Here is a 27,788-nt window from a genome sequence, read left to right on the forward strand (position 1 = left end):
TGAAAATGTAATATCGAGGGCCGTTGTAAACGCTGTACTAATGCAAGACAAACTTAACATTGCACACATGAATGTGCAAAGTTTATGTGCGCGCAGATTCACTAAATTTGAAGAGCTGAAAAAGCTGGTAATCGCGAGTAAGATTGATGTAGCCTGTTTTACCGAAACTTGCACAAGTAACTCCATCAGTGATTCTATGCTAAACATCCAAGGTTTCAATTTAATCAGAAATGACCGTAACAGACATGGTGGAGGTATTTGCATTTACATAAGGAAAGGCTTGGCTTATCGCTTGGTTAGAAAATCAATCATAAGTGTAACTGATAGAAAAGAATACTTGATTTTGGAAATTCTTATTGGTGCTGCTCGTATTCTCCTTGCTGTTTACTATAATCCACCTGATGTCGATTGCTCTGAATTGCTCAAATGCCATTTCGAAGAATTTTCAGTTGGATATACGTCAACGTTCTTCATTGGTGATTTCAACACTAATCCACTCAAGCAAACTAGGAAGTCATTAATTTTCAATGACGTTGTTGCTGCTTTTGCATATAAAGTTGTCAACTCGGAACCCACATTTTTCTATCAGTCAGGTTGTTCACTCCTAGACCTGTTATTGACGGATACTCCTGATTATGTGCTAAAATTCAGTCAAATATCAATGCCTGGTATTTCAAAGCATGATCTCATATTTGCTTCTCTAGCATTTTATTTTCAAAAAGTTGAATCAGGTTATTGGTCTCGAGATTACTTCAACTATAATGATTCTTTGCTCTACGAAAGTTTCTTTAGGATCAATTGGAGTGACTATTTTTCTGTTGATGATCCGGATATTTTAACGAGTATTTTGAATAACAGTTTTAATAATCTTCATGATAATTTTTTCCCTTTGCGATTCCGCAAGTTTCGTAAAAATTCTTGGTTTAATCATCACATAGAGAAGGCAATGATTGAAAGGGATCTGGCGTATCGCAACTGGAAGAACAGTAAAACACTCGAAAACGATAGACTATTCAAAAGATTGAGGAATAAGGTTAATTCAATGGTTTCTAAAGCTAAAGTTGCTTATGATAAGCTAAAGTTGAATGTGGATCTCCCTTGTAAGCAGTTATGGAGGAATGTAAAAAACCTGGGGGTATCAACCAATGATAGTTCCCCAGAAGTGTATGAACACACTGCGAATGCCCTGCCTCTATTAGAGCACCTTTTTAATTCAATAATAACAACAAATAAGTTCCCTACAGAATGGAAACGTGCTAAGGTCATCGCAATCAATAAAAAAACAAATGTGAATACAATTTCGAACCTGAGGCCAATAAGTTTATTGTCTACCTTATCTAAAATTTTAGAGAAAATACTGAAAAATCAAATTACTGATTATATTAGCCGAATGAATTACCTTAATCCTCTACAGTCAGGCTTTAGAAATCGACATAGTACTGCGACGGCATTGTTGAAAGTACATGACGACATAGCAAAATCTATCGATAAAATGGAGTCACCATTCTAGAATTCCGGATAGAATGCCTGACGCAGTTGTCGAAGGAATTCCTGGGGAAAGCTTGCATATTGTTTTTTTCTGCCTATTTTATAATAAAGATTATTTCAGAGAGTATTTGTTTAGAAATTCAGATGTATGGTTCTAGTTTTCTATATCTTATGAAAGACTGCAGGATGTTTTATAATAATTCTTATGGCCGATTATATATTCTTTCTGAATATTAAGTTCGTTAATAATTTTCTCACTTTGTTAAAAAATATCTGATGAGCAATATATCAGGCATTTTTAAATCCATTATTTTTGTTAAATAAACGCACAACGCGAACGTTGCATTGTGAGCGTGAATGTGTCATGTTTATTGGCGTTGCGTTTTAGTACAAAACGCTGACTTCAACGCCCAGCGCGACGTGCAACGCACTATTGTAATCCAGCCTTTACTGTTGGTTGTGGATTTGTTTTCAAAGTACGATTCAGAAGACCTAAAAAAAATGCCCCCCTCTACTCTAAATTCTGGCTACGTCCATGGCCGTCGGTCAGGACTGGGCTTCGCTTTGGAGCTTCATTAAAAAAAATCAAGGGCTCTACAGGTCCTTGGAGCGACCCGGCTTCCCAAAAGGAGCAAATCGCCAGGCTCCGGATCGGACACACCAGGGTCTTCCACAATTTCGGCGTAGGCCCATTTCGTTCCCATTGCGATATCTTTGACGTAGTCAATAGTGATGAACACACCGGCATCCCGGTCAGTATTAGCCCAGTAAACCACATATCGTATATAAAATGATAAATTGTATCGCATATATTGCTATTTTCTTTCACATTCGTATATGACTGCTTATATAGATGGCTAAAATATGAATATTATTGTATATAATACCGGTAAAGGAAAATTTACGATTGCGTTTATGGAAGTCATAAACCTATATAAACAATATCAGTTTTATCGGATCAAATCGGAAATATCGTTTATGTATACAAATATTGTCATACAAATCATATACCGATGTGCGTTGTACGTATATAGCTTCCACCTTCTGCGCGTTGAGCACTGAGCCACTGAACCTTACCGATTGAATTAATTTCAAAATTACTTACTTCATTCCATCCGATCTGCCAAAATTCCGATTATTGTCGGTGTACTTTTTCACTTTCAACCAGTATCGCTCAATGTCTGCACTAACATTTTATCGAACAACTAAAATGTAATTAAGTTGTTAACACAGTTCGAGAGTAAACACGATGAAAGACTGATGCTGACATTTCATAATCGTTTATACGTGGGTTGAATCGTTTGGAATGATGCGCAATCGTTGTTATGTACGAACATTATCAGGATAATCATAAGTTGTTATCATATACGATTCAAGCCACATTTGTACGCACAACAACAAGGGATCCGAATCGTATCAATGTAGTTCATATCGTACACTGAAGCTCTTGTCAATAATAAATTGCCATCTAGATTTTGATTGTCAAAATTTTGCTGCTTTTCAAGAGTTGCTGAGTAGCGCAAGAGTAGAGCATCAGCCTTTAGTTCTAGAGGTCAAATGTTCGAGACAGGATTGTTACCATTTATTTTTCCAAATATTCACTAAGTCGTATAAATGTTCATGGAAACTCGAGAAAGTCGTTATTTGGCCCGTATATGGCCTCCACTTTAGTAGGTATATAGCGATTCGGTGCATTATATACATAATATCTTATGTGTATATAATGACCTATATCAATAGCAATAGGTATAAAAATGTTGACTGGGAGGGACGCACTTGCTGACGACGAAGCCGCTTCCAGAAAGACGCAGGATTATATTTCCCTCCTCCTCAGGCCTCATTTAATGATACATTTTTCCATTTTAAAAGTTTAAATTTGTACTAAAAACAGTGAAAATTATCAAAATGGCATGTTCTTAGCACAAATGACAAGTGACGGTCTACCCGAAAAACTGTAGTTTTTGTAAATTTTTACATTCGATGACAGCTGATTACACATGGATCCAATAATTAAAATATTGTTGAAGCCATCTTTCTCATGAGATGGTTTGTTATTTATATTTTTCGTTAAAATATATTCAGCGCAATGTTAGGAACAATTTTTCAATACAGTATACCTAATTTTGCGCACAACTCGTATTTCTTCGATATTTTCAACATTTATGATATAGGGTAACTGTACCCTTAGTGGAGGGCCCCGAAGAAGAAGAAGAAGAAGAACCCTTAGTGGAGGTAGCACCAATAGTGGAGGTAATGGGGTTTTAATAAGATTTATCATAATTAGACACTTTACGATGTTAAGAAAATTGAGCTTTTTAGTGGAATGTATTCACTTGTCATAAGACGAGTCTACCACTTTTAAAAAAAAGTTATGGAATTAAATGGGATTGCACAAACTCGTCTTATGACAAGTGACTTTACGATGGTTTCAGTTGATGTGTCGTCCTTTAAATATCCTGTAAATACAACTTATCCCAAGATTTCGCTTGAAAATCTATTGAAAACAATGATTTTTCCTAAAAAAAACTCCCATGCACCTTTAGTGGTGCAACTGTACCAATAGTCTCACAAGAAATCAATGGGAACCAAAATTTTTACCGTCACTAAAGGAACAGTGTACCCATTAGTGGTGCAAGCAATATTTTGTAGTTGTTGATGTTAAATGACATCAATCTCATTTTTGTTAGCAAATTCATTAGTTTATCTTTTGGCTAAGATATTAAAGCTGTAAATTTTACATAATTATCAATTTTGAAAAAATATTTTCTTTGGTGAATCTACTAATACCTCCACTATTGGTACCGTTGCCCTACCTCTTCGGAAAAAGGTTTGCGCAAAAAAGAACTTTGAACGTGAAAACATACTAAGTATGTCAAATCATAAGAAATTAATGCCGGGCGCAAAGTATGGTACTCAGCAAAATAAAAAACTGATATTCCGGCAAAAATGTTTAATTTTGCAAATGATTTGCTGAGTTAAGCAACAAAGAAACACCTTTATGCCAAACATTTCAGAAAAAATATGTTTCCTGAAAGCTCGGATGTGTGAATGTCGGTGAAAGCTCCAAAAATTGCTTATACCTATCACCCGATAAACAAATATGTGTGTATGGGACTAGATCTCTAGAAAACCACGCAAAGACCGCAACTCAAAATGTGCTATTCGAATGAGAAATGTTTGTCCAAGCAAATTATTGGTTCTCTCACGTAATGAAAACGCATATGTCGTCGAATCTTTTTTATGTTTCTTTCGCAACTGTGTTAGGTCATTTCTCCAATAAATATTATAATTTTGATTCGCATAAATGAATATTATATTCACAACTTTTAGTTTTGGTCTAAATGTGATCGATCTGAGTCGAAAAAGTGTCGACCATGTAGGCTTTATTTTTATAAGTATCAATTAGCGCTGTCCAACCGTTTAACAGGAAATCAACTACCTCATTATTGCCAACGTGACCCATATAATATGCATTTCTTGAGAAATGAGTGTGGTATTATTCTCGCCCATCGTCATCGTGTCGATCACAGAGTCTCGGAGAGAAAAAAAAAAGACAGTCACGAAACAGCAGCTTCTGCGATAACGCCGAATGTAGGTCGAACCGTATAACGGCACAAGCATAGAAGCTTGCACTACAAGTCGTCGTCTCCACATTTTTTCCACAATTCACTGCCTCTCCACGCGAACGACTTCTCAAAGATCACATGTCTCCCTGTTCGGACCGAAAGATGTAGTGAAAGCATCCAACCCTCTGATGTTTACATAAAATAGAATGGAAGTTGTCCGGACCGCTTACTTTCCTCTTAGACTGTCCAGCGTTGACCCACTAGCAGATTGATGATGCGAATGAACATTTACTTAAGCTTTTCACACTCGATCTGGCACTCAAAAGACAAACAACACTCAACGCCACGCATATAATCAGACAAATCAAAAGACCGGCCATGATATGCATACACAAACAAAATGCATTTTTATTAATATTATTTTTGAGATTCAAAGTTTTGTATTATCTTATTTGGCACTTACAATGTGATTGACAATAAATTAAATGCGATTGATCGCCGTTGGCTAATAAATAAGGCTTACAGGCTAGTTGTCGCGCAAGACGGACGGCGACACGCCTCATGGCGTTACAAACTGACACACACCATAACTGTCACGCTTGCGATCGGGGCCACATTGTTCCTGGGCTCCGATGAGCTTGAGCTCCCACTCGCCTCCTCCACCATCCCGTTCGTTGTCCTCTTGCAGTTGCAATTTCGTCATGTCGACGTCCGATCGTGGATATTCTAGGCTATCGAACGAAGAATCAGGTAAGTCTAGATAAGTTTGTTGCTCCATCATCAGGTAATTATCGTCATCATCATGATTTTGTCTACCAGTGTCATCCTCCTCAACGTCTTGGATACCACCATCACCATAATTGTTGTTATTGGTTAGTATAGCGTATACGGTATTAGTTCTAATTTCATCGTCGTACGTAGCCGGCCCGAGTAACGACTTGGAGGCTCTAACGGTGTTATGATAAGAATTACCTGACGGCTCTGGAAAATGGACCAAGCTAGATGAAGCAGGTTGCTCGACATGGAAGTTGTTGGGCCGATATACACGGTAGATCGGTGAAGGTTGATTGAAATTACGGGCGTTGCCAGAGATATCGACCCTGTAAGGGGTTCGCCCTTCGATGAAATCTTCGTTGGCTACTCTGGCATGTGATTGTGATTCGTCCAGCACTACCACCTCTGGGGTTATACGAGATGTCTTCTTTTGAGAATGATGATTTTTCGTATTTTTACGATGGCCCGATTTTTTCTTCTGTTGGTTCTTATGTCCAGCACGATTCAGAAGATCCAGAAGTGATACACCAGCGGATGGAGAAGATGGTACGACCACAATTACAAAGTTCTCTAGATCTGCCCGGATATTAAACTTGCCTTCCTGTCTCTGGTCGAAAGTTATGGTTTTACGAGGCTTATTGGTAGGAGCGAAAGCTGCGGAAGTTGTGGGTGCAGCAGGTGTACTGGTACTTGGCTTTGCTTCCGATGTAGATGCCTCCAGATATACCGCAGTGCTCGAAGACTCCGGGGTCTCGTTCAATGCCACTGCTTCCGTAACCGCAGTCGCCAGTTCCGTCACATTACTATTCTCCAATGCATTGTCCTCACTTCTGTTCAACCTTTTATCTCCCCGAATCACTGGTCCAGCCAACACCGCTGAACTCACAAACAAAAGAACCAATGTTCTAAGCATGCTCACAATCAATCTCGGATTCCGTTCGTTCACTGCAGTAGCTGTCCTCCGGGTTGCGCTGCCTTCTGGTTCAAGTTCAACAAGCGACTGACCACCGGGATATTTTATTCACGCCAAGTTCATTGACGACATCAGACCAGAAGAAATGTATAAAAACAGAAAACTGAAAAGATTTGCCGTTTTGCCGTTTCTCTGCACTCTCTCCACATGCTTGTGCTTAGGAAACCAAAAGATCGCATTCTTCCTCGCTTCTCTCTGTCTCTCGCACATACGCGCGTGAGCGATCACGCGCTCGCCCCCGAAGCATACAACCTGGTCAACGAAACTTACGCGCGGTCTTTTGCTTTCTTTTCGTCTTTCAATGGTATAAACCGCGTGCTACCAACCAGCTCTATTATATTGTGCTGCGGCTTTTGCGGCACGAAACTAATCGTATCCAGAGGCCGCATCGCACCGTAGAATTGATCATCATCATAAGTTCGATATATGAAGACATAAATAGAGTAATGTGGGGAAAGTTGATTCACATCAGCTGATCCTTGCCACTATATGAATTCTAGGACATATCACGATATGAAAATATAATAAGCATGCTGTTTTGCCTCTAAAGTAAACGGTGGCATTAAACCAATAACTTTAAACCCCCGTTCCTATCTGTGTAACAAAGTTAATTTACTCGATTTTTTTCCGTTTGTGGCCTTCGTTTACGTGAAACATCAAATTTGCATTTAACCTCACCAAAGAATTCACAAATCAAAGGGACAAAGGGATCCAAGGGACGTTGCAACGATGCTCTCCGATTTGTCTGAAATTTTCAGGAATTGTTCATATATGTAAAATAAGACATTGTGCAGATTTTTCATGGAGGGAGGGGAAGCGGGATAAAACGGTTGTTCAAAATTTAATGTAAAAAATTAACAAAATCAAAAAAATACAATAACTTTGGCGGTAATGGTCCGATTTAGTTCAAATTTTGTAAGCTTTTTCTGCCTATTTAGCACTTTATGTCAAGTGGTTTACATTGCTCCACAGGGAAATAACGCAACTAAAGAGCTTTCATCTATATAATAAAAATGAAATGGTCTGTGTTCGTATCCGCATAACTCGAAAATGGCTGGATGGATTTTATTCGTTATAGCTTCCGACGGGTTTATATGATATTTCCTCAGTCTAAAATCATTAGTTAGGTTGAGTAAATAATGAAATACTGATTTAAAGATTCATATGGGAATCTCACATAGGCAGTTCTCAACGTTCATTTTCGCCTACTATGCAGGACAACGTCTGCCGGGTCAAGGGTCTGTTCAAATATTACGTAACGCAATAGGGGGTGGGGGGTTGTTTAATTTTTGTTACGATTTGTTACGCAAATAATGGGGGGTGGGTGTCCTTCGAAATATTGTTACGCGTAACAAATTAATTGCATAGAGAAAGAATGTTAAAAATGTTAAAAAATGTTTATTTCTTTTAAAACAGCATAAAATATACAATGCATAATAATTCAGTAACGTGTTTTAAATCGTACCAAAAATCGAAAAAATAAATTAAAAAAATATTTGTTACGCGTTACGCATAGTGGTGGGGGTAGTTCAGAAAATTGTTACAGATTGTTACGAGGGGGTGGAGGGTTCTTAAAAACAACGTTTTTGCGTTACGTAATATTTGAACAGGCCCCAACTAGTTTGATATATATTTCAGGAGCGCCCACTCAAGAACCACCAAGAAAATTAGAATTTTCTGTAGCATTTTTTTAGGACAGTTCTCGAAAATTGTGCCCCTTTTTGTAATTATTTTTTTAGATCTGAATAAAATTGCCAAAGTTTTTAACTATACGTAGAAAAAAAATGTTTGGCAAAATTACAGGATTTTTCATTAGGGGTTGTGGGTAAAATAGCCATTTAAAAATACATCTTAAAAATTGATCATTTTTTTAAATGCGTTTCTCTTGTTTTAAATTGAACATGATGATCCAATTTTATAGCGCAAAGATTGATAGATTTTTCAAAACCGATTCCATTGTATTGTGAAATAGCATACATACATTTTTTAGGTAGGATTTTACCTAGGATAAATAACTAAACTCGTAGGATAATAGAGAAACTAAACAGATTTACTTTCGTATATATTTGAGCTACGCCAATTTAAGGACAACTGTGTGAATTATTATTTTCTACAACACTGTTTATTTAAAAGCTACTTTGCGAGACTCATGAGCCTATTTATTGGCGAAACTAGTCCCGATGCCTAGGAGAGGCTATAGCCCCTTCATGTATTTTCTCTATTTTTAGCTTCTTTTGAAAAATTCTCGAACAAGTTATCATAGTGGTAATATGATAAATACGGTTCAACCACCTAAGGCAACTGCGGATCAATCACACTCATCCATTTTTTTTCTCCAGCACGTGGTTTCTGTTGTAGCCCACACAACGTCTGAAATTAATGGCGTATGGTTATTGCATCTAAGCTGAGCTTTGTTCCCCACACTCAAAGGACAAAATGTGACGGATCGCTGTCAGGTTCCCACCGGTAGGCAGTGGATATTTTTGCATATTTTATTCATTTGTTTCGATGAGAATCCTTTAGTGATTTGACTTTAGGGATACCGACGGGAATCTTCAGGGATTTTGAGGGAATCCTCCAAGCATACTGAAGGAACCATCCAGGGATTCTAACGGGAATGTTCTAGGGAGTCCGAAGGAAATGTTCCAGGGATACAAAATTTTCCCGGGATGTCGACGGGAATCCTAGAGGGATTCCGACGGGAATATCTCATGGATTCCGACGGGAACGCCAATTTACTTCACTTACTTATGGATCCTGTACACCTCCGGTGGTGCAAAGGGCCGACTTAAATTTCAAAGAAAATCTCCGAACGATTTTGAAACAAATCTTTGAATGGTTCCGGAGGAATTCCGATGTAAATCAAGGTATGAAGCAAATCCTCCATGGATTATGAAGAGTATCCCCTCAGATTACAAAGACATCCCTCAATGGTTCCCAAAGGAATACTTCGATGATTCTGAAAGAAATTCTTTAGAGATTCCAATGAAAATTGTTCTCGGATTCTGATGGGAATTTCTCTCGGATTCTGATTAGAATCCTTCTCGGATGCTGATGAGAATTGCGGAGATTATTATGCAGCTAGGCAAGCGAAAGTCTGCTGGAAAACTGTGACTCCAATCCGTGATAGTTAACCATATGTCTTTGACTGCTGGCGAAGTAGGGGAACTAGGTTTAAAATGCGCCAGTCAGCTAATACGAGCCATTGCATTTTCTGGGTTAATAGGCTAAATTAAGTTACAAAACTGACGCCTAAACATGTTTTAGATCAACAAATTAAAAATAATAATCAAGACATCTATAATAAATTTTTTTAAAATAAATTTGGTTTTTTCTGCCTTTTGATAAAATTTAACCTTCCGTTCCCTCAAGGATTATCCACTAGATAAAAACATTTTTTCAATATCTTTACACATGTCTGGAAAAACAAATTAGTAAAGATTGTGTCAAGTTACTAAAAAGTTTACTTTACTACATTTTTCATAGAAAAACACACATTTTATTAAAACCTCTGCATGCAGGATAAAACGCGCCCATCTAATGTGCTTGACTATGGATGTCATAGTTTGAGAAGGGCGTGTGCCGATAATAATTTATTTTTAAAATATTATCAATTAAAAAGTAAAAAAGTAAAAATTGAAAAGTGATAAAATAAAAGTGAAAAGTAATGAGTGAGAAGATATGAGTGATATGAAGTGAGAAGTGAAAAACAACAAGTGAGAAGTAGGAATTCAGAATTCTACTAAAAAGGCCTAAATAGCCCTAAATAGTTTTATAATCAATCGAGAATTGTAAGCTGGATTTGGTATATGAGAACTGAGGAGTGAGGTGGGAGAAGCAAGAAAAAAGAATGGGAATTGAGAAGTGAGAAGCGAAAGGCAAGCAGTAAAAAGTGCGAAATAAGATGTGACCAGTGAAAAGCGAGAAGCAAGTAGTAGAAGGAGTGAAGTAGTAAGCGAGATACTTTGTGTGAGAAATGAGTAAAAAAGCTTGAAGAGGAATATGACAATTGATAAATGGGATGTGAGAAGTGAGAAACGAGACGTGAGAGGTGCAAGGTACAAGGAGTGAAATTGAAGAATAGAGAAAAAAAAGCAAGAATAGATGCGAAGGGAGAGAAGTAAATAGTGTGGAGACAACTCAGAATAGAGTTTTTTTCAGCATAGATTTTTGGGCATCCAATAAATCCTTTTGGATGTGTAGATGTAGAATATTATAAGTCAACGGCAGAGGTTTTCGGTCATCCAAGAAATCCATGGAGTTAGGTCCTCAGATCTACAAGCGTAGCTAAAGATCAATCGGACTGTTTGGAATGTGGTACATGCCCTTTTGGTTGTGAAGAATAGAATTAGTCAACGGCAGAGGTTTTCGGTCACCCAAGAAATCCCTGGAGTTTGGTCCTCTGATCTACACGCGAAACAAAAGAACAGTTGGACTGTTTAAACTATGGCACATGTCCTTTTGGATGGTTAGAATAGAATGAGCCATCGTAAGATCATCTGGGTCATTCAAGAAACCCCTGGAGTTAGGCCTTAAGATCTACACCCGTCACTTTAAGATTTATCGGACTATTTCAAATCTAGTACTGCAAAACCTCTATTTGCGCGTAAATTGAATCAGAGCGTAAAAAGAGGGAGCGTTATTTCGAATTTAGGGCGTAAAAAGAGGGAGCGTTATTTGTAATTTTGAGCGTAAAAGGAGGGAGCGCTATTTGGAATTTGGAGCGTAAAAAAAGTTTGCAATCTTTAATGTATTTAACACACTTTTAGTCTTAAGATGTGTCTTTTACCTATTTCGGTATTAGGGTCGTCCAAATTGTTTTCGTTATCATGGTCGTCCCATTGTTTGAGTGCTGAGGCCTTAAGATGTTCTTGGTACGCCAAGAAATCAAGAAGTCATAAGTGGTAAAGATCCTTGATGACGCACAGTAAAACGTTCATTATCATTTTCAAGTGAGAACCTCCTGGAGCTTTCGTCTTGTGTAGAAAGTGGTACAACCCTTTTGTGGCACAAAGAATAGAATGCGTCCGTTGCATAGGTTCACGGTGATCCAAGAAAACTCTGGAATACGCCTTAAGATCTACATGCGTAACCAGAGCTCTTTCAGCTTGTTCTAAAAGTGGTACAACCCCTTTGTGGTACATAGGATAAAATGCGTCCATTGTAAAGGTTCATGGTGATCCAAGAAAATTCTGCAATATGCCTTAATATCTACACGCGTAACCAGAGATCTTTCGACTTGTTTCAAAAGTGGTACAACCCCTTTATGGCACATAGAATAGAAAGCGTCCATTGCATAGGTTCATGGTCACCGAAGAAAACTTTGGAATACGCCTTAAGATCTACATGCGTGGCCAGAGATCTTTCGGCTTGTTTCAAAAGTGGAATATGTCCTTTCTGTTACATATAATGGAATGCGTCCATTGCATAGGTTTATGGTAACCCAAGAAAACCCTGGAAAAGGCCCTAAGAGCTACACGCATAACCAGAGCTCTTTCGGCTTGTTCTAAAAGTGGTACAACCCCTTTGTGGTACATAGAATAGAATGCGTCCATTGCATAGGTTCACGGTGATCCAAGAAAACTCTGGAATAGGCCTTAAGATCTACACGCGTAACCAGAGACCTTTCGTCTTGTGTAGAAAGTGGTACAACCCCTTTGTGGTACATAGAATAGAATGCGTCCGTTGCATAGGTTCACGGTGATCCAAGAAAACCCTGGAATAGGCCTCAAGATCTACACGCTTAACCAGAGCTCTTTCGGCTTGTTTCAAAATTAGTACAACCCCTTTGTGGCACATATAATAGAATGCGTCCATTGCATAGGTTCATGGTCATCCAAGAAAACCCTGGAATAGGCCTCAAGATCTACACGCGTAACCAGAGCTCTTTCGGCTTGTTCTAAAAGTGGTACAACCGCTTTGTGGTACATAGAATAGAATGCGTCCATTGCGAAGGTTCACGGTGATCCAAGAAAACTCTGGAATAGGCCTTAAGATCTACATGCGTAACCAGAGCTCTTTCGGATTGCTCAACAAGTGGTACAATCCCTTTGTGGTACATAGAATAGAATGCGTCCATTGCATAGGTTCATGGTCATCCAAGAAAACCCTGGAATAGGCCTTAAGATCTACACGCGTAACCAGAGCTTTTTTTCGGCTTGTTTCAAAAGTGGTACAACCCCTTTGTGGTACATAGAATAGAATGAGTCCATTGTAAAGGTTCACGGTGATCCAAGAAAATTCTGCAATATGCCTTAATATCTACACGCGTAATCAGAGATCTTTCGACTTGTTTCGAAAGTGGTACAACCCCTTTATGGCACATAGAATAGAAAGCGTCCATTGCATAGGTTCATGGTCACCCAAGAAAACTTTGGAATACGCCTTAAGATCTACACGCGTAGCCAGAGATCTTTCGACTTGTTTCAAAAGTGGAACAACTCCTTTGTGATACATAGAATGAATGCGTCCATTGCATTGGTTCACGGTGATCCAAGAAAACTCTGGAAAATACCCTAACATATACCAAAAGGGTCACACAACTTGTTTATTCTTCAATAGCCGCCTCCATTACGGAGGTTGACCCATGGACCTTGATTCTATGGAGTTCGTAGACTACCTGGCACCAATGACAACAACAAAAACTACTTGGAGTACAAACATATACCAAAAAGGGGTCACACAGCTTGTTTATTCTCCAATAGCTGCCTCCATTACGGAGGTTGACCCATGGACCTTGATTCTATGGAGTTCGTAGACTACCTGAAGCCCACGACAACATCAAGAACTACTTGGAATACAAACATATACCAGTAAGGGGTCACACAACTTGTTTATTTTCCAATAGCTGCCTCCATTACGGAGGTTGATCCACGGACCTTGAATCTATGGAGTTCGTAGACTACCTGGAGCCCACGACAACAACAAGAACTACTTGGAATACAAACATATACAAAGAAGAGGTCACACAACTTGTTTGTTCTCCGATAATTGCCTACATTACGTAGGTTGACCCATAGACCTTTACTTTCTGGAGTTCGTAGACTACCTGGCACCAATGACAAAAGCAAAAACTTACTTAGAATACAAACATATACCAAAAAGGGGTCACACAACTTGTTTATTCTCCAATAGCTGCCTCCATTACGGAGGTTGATCTATAGACCTTGACTCTATGGAGTTCGTACACACCTGGAGCCCATGACAACAACAAGAACTTCTTGCAATACAAACATATACCAAGAAGGGAGGGACACAACTTGTTTATTTTTCAATAACTGCCTCCATTACGTAGGTTGATCCCCAGGCCTTGAATCTATGGATTTCGTAGACTACCTGGCATTAGTGACAACATCAAGAACTACTCGAAATACAAACATATACCTAGAAGAGGTCACACAACTTGTTTATTCTCCAATAGCTGCCTCCATTACGGAGGTTGATCTACATTCCTTGACTCTATGGAGTTCGAAGACTTTCTGGAACCCACGACAACAAAAAGAACTACTTGGAATACAAACATATTTCAAGAAGGGTCACACAACTTGTTTATTCTCCAATAACTGCCTCCATTGCGGAGGTTGACCCATGGACCTTGACTCCATGGAGTTCATAGACTATCTGGAGCCCACGACAACAACAACAACTACTTGAAATACAAACATACTAACTAGGGGTCACACAGACACAACTTGTTTATTTTTCAATAACTGCCTCCATTACGGAGATTGATCCACTGGTCATGACTCTATGGAGTTCGTCGAATGACTGGCACTAATGACAACAACAAGAACTACTTGGAATACAAATATATACCTAGAAGGAGTCACACAGCTTGTTTATTCTCCAATAGCTGCCTCCATTACGGAGGTTGATCAACATACCTTGACTCTATGGAGCTCACGACAACAACAAGAGCTACTTGGAATACTAACATATACCATGGAGGTGTCACACAACTTGTTTATTTTTCAATAACTGCCTCCATTATGTAGGTTGATCCCCAGGCCTTGAATGTATGGTGTTCATAGACTACCTGGCATCAGTGACAACATTAAGAACTACTTGGAATACAAACATATACCAAGAAGGGGTCACACAACTTGTTTATTCTTTAATATCTGCCTCCAATACGAAGGTTTATCAACAGACCTTGAATGTATGGAGTTCGTAGACTTCCCACAACCCATGACAACAGGTAATACCACTTCGCATCCAAGTAATCTTTGGATCCGCATGTAGACCTAAAGGCCTATTCCAGGGATTTCTTGGATGGCCAAGAACTCATACTTTGATCACATTATATTCTGTGCATCACAAAAGGCAAGTCCCATATTTGAAACAGTCTAAGAAATCTTTGGTTCCGCGTATAGACCGAAAGGCCTATTCCAGAGATTTCTTGGATGATCAAGAATCTATGCTGGGTACGCATGCTATTCTATGTGTCATAAAGGGCATGTACCATGTTTAAAACCATCCGATCGATTTTTTGTTGCGTCTATAGACTTTATAGCCTTAATCCAGAGATTTCTTGGACTATCAAGAACCTATGATGTGAACACGTTCTATTCTACGTATCACAAATGGCATATATCACATTCGAGGCAGTCCGATATTTCGTTGGTTACTCATGTAGACCGTAAGATCTCACTTCTTGGAAGTGTGATACATGTACCATGCACAGAAAATCGTGATTTGGCTCCGTAATGCACAATGTCACATGCGCCCACCAAATAAATTAAAGAATAAACATATCTTGTATGCACACATAAACTAGTTACACGAAAATTTAGCAAAAAAAAAATTAACATTTCATTGCAGGGGAAACGAGAATAGGACTTTTCATAAATTGATACTTGATTCTTCTGTCAGTTCACTGCTGTTTGTTTACATTTTTAGGCTGGCGCGTTTTGGCCTCGGGGTGGCGCGTTTCAACCCGCATGGTTTGAAATTGCACGAAAATGCAGCGCTTCAAATTAAAATCGTTTTTTCGGAATATAATTGGCTTTTCGTCCAAATTTTTATTCCGTATCATAGATGGTAAGTTAAATTAGTGGTTAACACATTGAAAGTACATAATTTCGACCATTATCATCGTTAAATTCGAAGATTTGCTTAGGGGGCGCATATTGAACGTCTCTCCCCTACTACGATTGCTTTGATTGATATGTTGGTGGCTATCCATTGTTGTTCACATCAAGCTTGCTTTGATGCTTTAAAATCAATTGGCGCTTTGATGTTACATGAAGAAGAAGAAGCAGAAAGATGATAATCGAAAAAGTCTCCACGGGAAACCATACGAAGAAGTTTTTAAAACTCTTCCCAAAAATTCTAGAAGCAATTTAATTAAAAACGGTAAGCAGAACGGGTTTGGACTTTTCTTATACTGCGTATTAAGTGTAATATCACAAAATGAAATTTCGAGTAGTAATATTGTGTTAATTATACAGTAGAAGAAATGTCCAACCCCGTACTGCTTACCGTTTTTAATTAAATTGCTTCTAGAATTTTTGGGAAGAGTTTTAAAAACTTCTTCGTATGGTTTCCCGTGGTGATTTTTTCGATTATCATCTTTCTGCTTCTTATTCTTCATGCAACATCAAAGCGCCAATTATATATTACCTTTTCATAATTAACACCAAGTGCAATTTCCTTGCCACACAGAATCTTTTTCAGAAATGAGCAACAAGCGCATTTGTCTTGCACTCATTTCATTATGATATGGTGAATATGGGAGATATCTAACTCTTTTGTCTTCAAACATTTTCAGTAATGTAAATGGGGTAAAATAGACCTTCAAATATAAATGTCACATAATTAGATGAACGTAAACCGCTCTTCTTCGATTTGATTATGTCGTCCTAACTGGGAACTGTTGAACGGAGTATGCGTAGATCTAATGATCGATTTGTTTTTTTTTATCTTAACATGTAGTTTGCTTCAAAATTCTCTAAATTGTATTTTTATGAATTTTTCAACGTTTCCAGTGAGATTCACTTTATACACATAAGTTATGCGCCATCCAAAAAAATAGATAAAATTAAAAACCCTAATTAATTCACCTAGCGGTGCGGTGATGATGCCGTTTGCCGTGAGTTTGAAATTGTTATTTTAATAGCTGGAAAGGTCTTATTCCTCACATCTCTTTATACACTCCCTTCACGGATATGGAACACTTAACGACTTTCTCAACATTCAATTACATTTATAACGCCACAAAATTAACTAATTGTAGACATTAATACACGTTAGGATCTAAGCTTTCGATCCGCTGTGTAATATCCAATTTAAAATAGGTTTAATCATAATAAAATAACTCGACTTCAGATCGATGGCAAATGACCATATTATGGAACACTTTGTATCCAAGGAGACGGAGAATGTAAACAACGCTGTTTTAATGCAAATATTACTTACAAATCCGATTATTCTGCCAATGCAATTGCTGCAATATAAAACTAACGTACAATTATTGCTTCTCATCGTGGATGTCATTACAAAAAAATGGTTAAGAAGCAATTTATACAGGAAAGACTCAAATGTTCCATAACTGTGGGAAAATAATGTCATGGTAACAATTATGGAACACTGATCAAATCATATTTCTTTAAATAGGGGGAATGACGGCTTTGACAGGTTTTGTTCTATTATTGTCAGGGGGCTTTTTATGATTGATTATGTTCAAATTTGGTCTAAATATTCTTTGCATATCAAATAATATTGTGGCCAAATTTCATAAAATTCGGTCGACAAAAACCCCCCAGACAATAATAGAACAAAACCTGCCAAAGCCGTATTTTCTCCTAAATCAAATTTAAATAATTTAAAGCATTCAAATCAGTCAAAATTATGTTGGGTCACCAGGTAGATATCTAATATTGCTGATAGAAATTTATTTACCATGGGATTTAGTTAATTTGATTTATAAATTATTATTTTTCGGCAAAAGTGTTCCATAATTGTGGGGGGAGTGTACTTATTGTAAAATTTTCTGCCGAACAAAACTTGTGGCAAGCAAATCGGATGAGAAGATGATGGTTATGATGATGATGATACTTCCATCTATTGTAGCAGCGCACCTGCCTATTCTTCTTCTTCTTCTATTGGTATTACATCCCCACACTGGGACAAAGCCGCCTCGCAACTTAGTGTTCATTAAGCACTTCCACAGCTATTAACTACGAGCTTTTGCATTCGTATATCATGAGGCTAACACGATGATACTTTTTTGCCCAGGAAAGTCGAGAGAATTTTCAATCCGAAAATTGCCTAGACCGACACCGGGAATCGAACCCAGCCACTCTCAGCATGGTCTTGCTTTGTAGCCACGCGTCTTACCGCACGGCTAAGGAGGTCATATCTGACAAACGATTTGATCCTGGTTGTAATATTGTTGTATTTCGTCAAACTTCTGTATGAAGGGCCAGAAATATGTGGGGTGGTTCCATGAGCAGAGACCATAATGCGATATGCACGGGATATGTAGAAGAATGATGCTACAAATAATAATAATATCAAGCACTCGTTTCCCAGATAGTTATAATATATGAAGCGAAGAGCCCGCCCTTTATCCATTTGAAGCGATTTGAACCGGATGATCAAATCGGATGAGCATAAATGTCAATAAAAGTTATTATTCCTGTATAAGTTTTAAAATAAGAAATATAGTCATAACTTTTGAACTAATGATTCGATTTGGGCAATTTTTAATAGGAAATAATGAGACAGGATCTCCCGTCTAATGCAACTTATCGTGAGAAAAGGAAAAACTACAATTTGTCCTATCTCGCATTACAATGAAATCACATTCAAAACGTTTAACAGTTTTTGTGTGATAAAATTTGATACCGTTTCTCTGGTACAGTTAATCTTAGCCCTCGAAGAATCTTCTCCGAGTTCCAGAGAGGGAATCGTTAAAACCTTCAGACTGCTGGTCGGACCAACGGCAATCTTCCAGTCCCAGGGTCATAATGGGAGGACGCGTGGAGGGCTTCAAACCTTGTTAAGTATGGATTGGGGTTAGTTTCAGAACACTTTAATTGACTCATATGTACCTAGGGTTTTACAGAAGCTCGTATCGGACAAGAATAGTCGCAGTCGTCTCGTCACTGCGTGGATGCAAGCGGCCGAGCGATTAACGAGCGCAGCCTTAGCCGGTTTGAAGAAGTACGTGTCAACAATGGCGACGGCACAGACAAACAGACATAACACTCGTCAAATTCACATCGTTCACTGATTTACTGGTCAATTCAAATAATCATTAGTTGGCCAATCGATTACCCGCGGCGCGCTCATCGGATGTGCTCTAGTTTGACGTTTGCTCACTACCGCCATCTGGTTCGTGATTTGCCCAACTAACTGAAATCAACAGATGTCGTTAGTGTTTGAACGACGATGAATTTGATGAGTAAATGTTCAATGTGTTATGTCTGTTTGTCTGTGGCGACGGTGAGGCTTTAGAGGCGAGTACGGAACTGGAAAAACGGTTGCAGGGATGGTGACACGGTGTTATCTTATTGGCAAAAAATGTGGTCTTTTATTTTTCCTTGTCCTTATTGAAAACTCTATCTTTCGTTATGTAAACATCAAATGTAATCCATTGGTCAGTCTCCAAAAATAACGTTCTATTTTTATTTTTATTTTTTTCTTTTCATTTATGGGAATTTATGGGAATCACATTTACTATGCCCAATTAACCCCACCTATCCTTATGGTTCGGCCACTAACAGAAGCAACGTGCATCTTTCACCATCTATCTATTCTATATTTAACCACCACGCCGCATTTAAGTATTCCGCTGCGCTGATGATCGCGGGATGTTTCCTGTTTTGGTTGAATTTAGTCCATGCAAATGAGAATTATAGCTCGCGAATTATTAAATTATCTAGGGACTGATCCAATAAAACGTAACGCAAAAACCGTTCTTTTATAGAACTGTTGGGAAATCTAACTCAACTAATTTGTTTAATATTGCGTAGAAGAAAAATATTAAATATTTTATTTTACCATTTTTATCATAGAAAAAATCAAAATGTTTGTCTTTACTGTTTATCTTTGTGTTACTTGTGACAAACATGGGGCCTTCCTTAGCCGTGCGGTAAGACGCGCGGCTACAAAGCAAAACCATGTTAACGCTGGCTGGCCTAGATTCTAGAAGAGGTTCTGATAAACAATACAACAATACAACAATAACCATCTAGAAGAGGTTATGATAAACAATACATCCAAAGATTGACACGCAACTCATTTTAGGCAACAAAAATTGAACAATCTCCTTTTCGCTACGTAGTTTTTCAACATTACCTCAACAATTGAGCTATTCATTTCATTCTTCAGGCTGTTCAGAAAAATAGGGAGGATGTATAATAATAACTCATCATTTGCTCTAAAACGTACATTACAGTAAATGAAAATTTGCTGTAAAAATTCCCGATTTTATCTGTTCAAATTAATTACATATAGGTAGTAATAGGAGAAACGAGTTTTCGTAACAAATTTTGAAAATGTCTTCATAAATGTCTAAGCTAAGATAAGGTAAGCTAAGCCAAATTTTGAAAGTTCTTCATAAAAGTCTTCTACTGAACCATTTATCCATCTCCGCTACTAATTGTAGTGTAGTTTTTATCTTCATAAGTATATGCTTGATATGCCCTCTTCAAATGCTACTTAAATGAATCGAATACCAGTCCAGTCTGATGAGAAATGTCTCGACTTTCGTAGACAACATATAAATGATAACCTGATATAGAAAGCTTGCAGTTCATAACTAGGGTAAAACGACCTATTATGGAAGAATTGAGCATATCGTCGAAACAAAATTGATTTCGAAAATTCTTTAAAAATGAACTGTTTATCTTTTTTCACATTGCCGTAGTCGAATATGATGCTCGATAACTCTAATTTCGTAAATATGACGTCAATTGTGTTATACTTATGTTGTTTTTATCACAATACAAACAAACTACCGCAATAATAGGATAGGATGCCTATCATTTCGATATTTTTTTTGAAGGTCATTCCTATTGTTGCGGTATTGCTTGTATTTCTTATGGAGAGCGATACCACCACAAAAGGACCTTAGCACTACCGTGCAATAATAGGTTCAAGGAAGCAATTTTATATTGAAAAATGTTGATTTTTCATCGGAACGGAATTTTGTCAAACAAAAGGTTTTCTAGTGGTTGATTCGAAGAGTTTGAGCGGATGCACAATTGTTTTTGATGCAATTATATCCAGGATGGTCTATTTAAACACTACCGCAACATAAGGACCTACCCCAACGATAGGACGTTTTACCCTATAAAGTGCGAAATGACTGTATCTCGTTTAAAAAATGCAATGCTATCCACAGCAGAGAGCAAAACTTTCGTATTCAAATGATGGGCAACAGCCCGACCAACATGGTCTTGTCGATCCTCTCTGTGCGAATTATGATGTTTACTTAGCAAGTGATGGTGATACGGGGTTAGACAAAAAGGGTGAGATAAGTATAATTTTGCCAAAATTTAAATTAAGATAAATTCGCTTACAATAATCCGATTTTGAAAAAACCGGGACCATTCGACGTAAAACCAGGGGTCTGCGAAGCGACCATGTTTTTGATACCAGCATCAAAATCATCGATTAATTTAACACGAAGGCGTAATCATAGTCATCGAAAACCTCCCATTGAAAATATGTTTCAAATATCCTGATATTTTGGCGAAATAGAGCGCTTGGTGCCGATCGAAATATGAAAATTTATTAAAGGCATCAATCTTCTTGTTCAAACACACCTCGCATTCATACTTTCGCACAAGTTCTCGAAAAATGGTGAAAAGTATTTACGTCTATTTGGAAAAAATCAGTTCGGAACAATGGTTTGTTGACAAAATAGAATTGTCTGAGGGAAACCCGGGAAACCCAATTTCAACCAAACAATGGGAAACTCAAAGATGTTGGCTATTGTCAAACGTAGTGGGTAGGATTGGGGGTGCCAGATACCTGCGTAAAACTCTTCCAGTTTTCTGTCTATTTACTAAATTTCAGATTTGTCCGCAGGCAACCGGATTTTCCGATGTTAAAAAAGCATTTTTTTTCTTCTGTTTGCCATTTTATATGAGATTTACTTTCATCATATTTTATGTTTTTTCGACCAATGCTTGCTGTAGATCAAGAATCCATTAGGAATACGCATAGATATGCACCCTTATTCTTGTTTACGTACGAACGCGCTTTCGAACGAAAGTTGATGCGCATTCTCGTTTACGCCAGCAAAATCAAATGGGGAAATGATTCGAATGAACTGCATTCGTTCGAAAGTTTCGTTCGTCAGTAAACAAGAATAGGGGTGATGATCATTTCCGTGAAAATGTGGGTTGAAAAGGTCATAGATGTGGCCGTTTCCGTGAAAAAGTGGGGTCTTGAAATTCTCTCAAAATTCTAGGGCATAAGAGTTTAGTCATGTTAGCAATATTATATACTTTGCATTTAATAACTAAAGATGAAATTGTTTGTCGAACTGTGATAGGGAAAAATGTCCGTAGTTAGAGAATATGTAATGCCAAAATACACACAAAATAAAAACAAATAACGCGCAAGTCGAAACATGCCGGAATTATCTCCCAAAAGATCATGCATGATTTGATTTGTCCCTTTAAACATCGAAGGATTTTTCTGTTTTACAGATACCGTAGACTGAACTCGAGAACGTTTTGCAGTACCTTGAACATCTCGTTTTCGGAGAAATTGGGTTCATATATGCGCATTCGGTAAGACGCGCGGCTACAAAGCAAGACCATGCTGAGGGTGGCTGGGTTCGATTCCCGGTGCCGGTCTAGATAATTTTCGGATTAAAATTGTCTCGACTTCCCTGGGCATAATAGTATCATCGTGCTAGCCTCATGATATACGAATGCAGAAATGGTGACTTGGCTTAGAAACCTCGCAGTTAATAACTGTGGAAGTGCTTAATGAACACTAAGCTGCGAGGCGGCTCTGTCCCAGTGTTGGGATGTAATGCCAATAAGAAGAAGAAGAAGAAGAACTGGAGGTTGTTCAATGTTAGCTATTCTAGACGTCAGATTTTTCGCTTTTTTGTCAATATATATGTTTTTACTTCCTCCGTAGGTTTTTTCCAAGTAGCATGTAGCTTAGCTAGCTGATGCTTTTGTTACGATGAATTCATAAGATAAAACGCCTATTTCAGCACACTACTGGTGAACTAGGTAATAGTCCTGAGGCCGAATCATCTTGTTGTACACTGGGCTGAGAGTCTGTATAAGGGTACTTACAGAGCGAATTGTTAGTTCCAGACCATATAGGAGTCTGCTAACCACTATGCTGTTGCTGATGTTTATGATGGATTTCCTGTTGTTCGACTGATGTCTTCTGCTGATGGTCTTGATAGGTCTTGATGAGTCGTAACTTGCTTTCGCTTTTGGACTTTATTGTAGCAAAGTGAGGTGCATCTTCTGTCGATAGTTACACCGAGTACTCGAATTACTTTTTTGTACGGAACTGCTGTTCCGTTAATAGTAACAGGATTTGCCCATGGCTGGTGTGCCAACATGCAGCAATGAGTAATGGAGCACTTGTCTGCGGCCATTTGAAATCCTGTTTGTTCGGCCCATTTCGCAACTGCTTTTACGGATGCCTGAAGTTTCCGTCGTATGATTTTGGGTTTCTTTCCAACTACCGCAATTATAATGTCGTCTGCGTATACGAAAGTAAACACTCCTTTGGGAAGGCAATGAAATACTGAATTCATCGCTAACAAGAAGAGTGTTACAGCAAGTACTGAGCCTTGCGGAACGCCCGTCTCTTCAGGGTATATCTTAGATCTGGTGCTACCGATAAATACTTGGAATGTACGGTTTCTGAGAAATACTTGGATAAAGGATGAAACTTATGACTATTTATCATATTGGGTGTCGTTTTATCTAAACGGTCTGTCAGTTTATTGATTATTTCGTCATAATAGATCGTCATAATGTCAACCCCTGGATAAATCAAACCAATTTCGTCAAATATCGTGGGGTTGCTTAGAGTAATAAAGAGGTTTTTCTTCATGGCCTCCGGAATATTGTTAAGTTGGTACAAAATCTTCATTCTGTCCATATATTTACCGAAACTAGACCCTCTCACATAATGATCAACGGTACCAATAAGTGTAGTCATATTGAAATTAATAACCGATCTATTAACAATAAAAAATAAGAGATTTCAAAAATAGAAACGACTTACGTGACCTTGTATTCTTACTCTTGACCAGCCCGGTAGCACACGCTATTGGTAGCTCTTCAGTTCCATGCACTCCAAAGACACTAACGTCCTCTCCACTCTCCACTCTAGGCGACGTCGACGTCCTTCTCTCGCAACACTGCTCCAAGTTCACCAAAAACTCCGATGTTTTACAGCTTCTCCGTCTCTTTAAACGTCTCGTCTCACTTAGTGTTCCTTTCCGGAGCTCAAAGACTCACTCACCGGAATGCTCAGGAATAGACTCACTATACCTTGCTCATTAGCTCACTACCTGGCTCAAACGGAATATACTATTGTCCACAACTCACGACTCTATTGCGCTATTGTTACAGGCTTCCAAAATGGCGATCCGCGAACTGGCGTACTTTACTACCTCATTTCAGAGAAACCAGCACTTTTCCCAAAAATCTTCTTTTTGCATGCACACAAGGAATACCTATATGGAATATTTTTGATACACTAAAAGATTTCACTTGTAATTGAATCAAAGTTTCTCAACGATGGACCGCGAAATCGTTCTTGAGATAGCCACGCACCACGTTCTTTTCTTGTCCAATTGTCTAAACTTCTACCATTCACTGGGCACTTGAAATACAGTTTACCAGATTACTTTGAAAAACTTAACTGCACGCTGCCAATACTTAAATGGGAAACGAGGGAACTTTCGAATAAAATTTTCCTCTAATTTAAGCACTTTTACCCAACTCGTCGTCACTTATAATATCCGTAATGTGATTTTGTAGATAAAATGATAGCACGTCTTACTCAGTCGAATGTCTAGATACAAGAGAGAGACTTATTCTTATCGAGATTGTTTCGTACATAGTATTTATAATTCAGAACTCACTATTGTGATCGTTTAGCTATAAAGTTCATTTCATGGTATCAGACCTTATATCGAATATACAGGAAAAGAAACGTTGTGTGAATTTCGTACAACAACCCGGAAAAAATGGTATTCTCTCTGAATATGCACAGTTAGATTCTTCAGAACTAGTGAACAACTGAAATGGTAAAATACTACACACGTTCTATTGAAATTATTGTATTCATTGTTTTTTTTTTAATACATAAGAATTAATACATCACGTTACAATTAGTATAAAGTGTTGAGACAAATGCAGTACCTAGTTTTAACAGCAATGCCAGAGTTTTTGGGAACTACCACAGCGCCTTGTTGTAGGATTCTGTAACTGTCCATTATTTATATTCCTGAATCGTGACTTAGTACGACGGATACGTGTTTTCAATTCACGTTGACAATAAATACATTTAACGATAGTAAGCGTTTACGTTTGTTTATTAAATTATAAAAAAGCCGCTACACTGAAGTAGAATACATTATTTGTGAACGATACTAATCAAAATCTTACATTGATGTTTGAAAGTTCTGGGATATATTCATAGTTGTTATCAATTCCTGAAGTATAACATTAGTAGGGATGCAGTTGATAAAATAGTTTACTTCCGATGATGGTATGGATGAATACTCCACTTGTGGACCAATCTAATCAATACTTTCCAATTATTTTTGGTATTTTAACCGTTTTCTATTCCTCTTTCTCAGGTATTAACGTCATACAAATCCAAACAAAGAACTAATTGAACTCGTTGGAAACATGCGAAATATGATAAAATACAGTTTTGCATTAGGTATATTTAGAATCAAAGATACAATATGATAATACTACTAGAAATTAGAATGGCACAAAACGAAACTAAAATTCGAGACTACAATATAACTTTGAGATGAAAATTATTATGTGTTAAATAACGTAAAATAACTTCGGTTCTGTTCGAGTCCACTTCTTATTGTCGCGATGTTTGTCATGACAAATTAAAGAATTCCATCTATCTAACGCAATGATCGTATTAGTATGCTTGCCGTTCTCAAAGCAGCTCTTTGGGATAAATTTCTTCCTACATATAAGCCTATTAAAGCGAGAAAATTTTATTTTCGAGAACCATTTCACTGTAACCATATCTACGCTTTTAAATGTAGCACGAATGAACGAATCGGATGAGGTAATTGAATAGCTATAAATGCAGTTTCAACATTAATTGGGTTCCAACCCATCAAGAACAAAACTACAGTAGTCACTTTTTAGCTGACGAAAATAAATTATACTTAATTAGTGTGATGTTTCATTCTAATCGTTTGAAAACGCGCGTCCTATCTATACAGTTAACCGTAAATTTCACTGTTTCTGCACCCAAGTTAGCTGTGATGTAGACTTTGTAAATCTTTCGGGTTGAAGTGCAAAACAAATCCTAAAGTAGATTTGCAACTTTATTTTTTGATTTCCGTTGACTTGGTCACTTTGAAGCATATCCTTTTGAAGTGCTCGCACATTTGTTGTACCTTTGAAGGAGTAGAAATAGAAATAAATATTAGGTTTTCGTTACATTTTCATAACGTAAAACATTTAACGATTAACTTTTTTGTTATCATACGCTACACATAGCTTTGTACAAATATTCATATGACCTTTTCAGCAAATGACATTTTCAGCCGTTTGGCCAAATGGTCCTTTCTGCCCGGCAATCATTTTGGCTAAACGACACGTCAGAACTAACTACTTTTTCGGCCAAATGTCCTCTTTAAGACCTTTTCGACCTAATAACATTTTCGGCCAAATAGAAGTCGACTACATTGCATTCGAACAAAGGCTTTCCACTGAATGACTTTCAACCAAACCATGGAGAGGGCCATTAGGCCGAAAATCATTTGGCCGAAAGTTGTTAAGTCAAACATGTCATTTGTAAAGATCCATGTGGCTAAAAATGCCACTTTCCCATTTGGCTTAAATAGAGATACGGTTAAGTATAACGTTCGGCCGAACTGTTCCTTTGGGCGTTTGACAGAAAAGGGCCATTTGGCCGAACGGGTTTACTGTTCAGGCATCTGTTCAGTTATCTATTGGGGAAAACGTTTTTTTCTGGCAAATTTCATTTCCGTCATGCATATGCCCCCTTCAGCCGTATGTGTCTTTCTTAATAAAACTTAATAACCATATCGGCCAAACGTTAATTTCAGCCAAATGTAATTAGGTTAGATGGCTTTCGGCTTAAAGGATTCCCCTAAATTCACGCGACGCGATTCTATCGCTTAGCGACTGCGATTCTGTCACTTTTGGTACGGAATCGTAAATGGAACATTACCTGCAGCGACCCAACTATAGAATCGTGGCGACTAGTTGTCGCCTCCGTGGCGTTGAAATCGCTTAGGCTCGGAAAAACCTTAACGTGCTGTTCGGCCAAGTGGCATTCAGCCAAATAGCGTCCCACGGACTCTTCCACTTTTTTGACAATCTTCCATGTAATTTCCAAAGAATTTCTTATGAACAATACAAAGAATTTGACCGTAAAAATTCAAATAAATTACTTCAAAATTCAGAAAAAACTTTTCAACAAGTTGTTTCGGAATTTTGAAGTAATTTATTGGAATTTTCACAGTCAAATTCGCGTTGAAAACAGTTTTTCGTGAAACTTAAAAACTGTGCGTAGAAATTATGATGAATTTCTTGTGAAAAATGCTGAATAATTTTCCGTGAATACTACTAAGAGTTTCCCGTGGATGTTCCGGAGATTTTTTGTGGCAATTCTGAAGAACTTCTGAACAGCTTCCCGTAAAAATTTGGAGCGATTACACGTTGAAATTCGGAAGAATCTTCAATAAAAAAAATATTAGGATATCACGGAAATTCCAATTATTTCTCTTAGAAATTCTAAACGATTTGCCTCGG

General features: G+C 37.9%; 2 protein-coding genes across 3 annotated transcripts in view; both read right to left on the reverse strand.

Moving 5' to 3' along the window:
- Positions 1 to 5,459: 5,459 nt before the first annotated feature.
- On the reverse strand, positions 5,460 to 6,845 carry LOC134216229 (uncharacterized). Its single transcript, XM_062695177.1, has one exon. It carries the CDS (start codon positions 6,739 to 6,741, stop codon positions 5,614 to 5,616), a length of 1,128 nt encoding a protein of 375 aa, XP_062551161.1. The 5' UTR covers positions 6,742 to 6,845; the 3' UTR covers positions 5,460 to 5,613.
- Positions 6,846 to 25,071: 18,226 nt separating this feature from the next.
- The window catches only part of LOC134212122 (ethanolaminephosphotransferase 1), a 49,001-nt gene continuing 46,284 nt past the window's right edge, over positions 25,072 to 27,788 (reverse strand). For both annotated transcript variants that reach the window (XM_062689692.1, XM_062689693.1), the window contains exon 7: positions 25,072 to 26,404. In XM_062689692.1, the coding sequence (XP_062545676.1) occupies positions 26,333 to 26,404 (72 nt within the window). In that variant the 3' untranslated portion in view covers positions 25,072 to 26,332. The remainder of the gene's footprint in view (positions 26,405 to 27,788) is intronic.

Source organism: Armigeres subalbatus, chromosome 2 (assembly GCF_024139115.2).
Source record: "Armigeres subalbatus isolate Guangzhou_Male chromosome 2, GZ_Asu_2, whole genome shotgun sequence".
NCBI lineage: Eukaryota > Metazoa > Arthropoda > Insecta > Diptera > Culicidae > Armigeres > Armigeres subalbatus.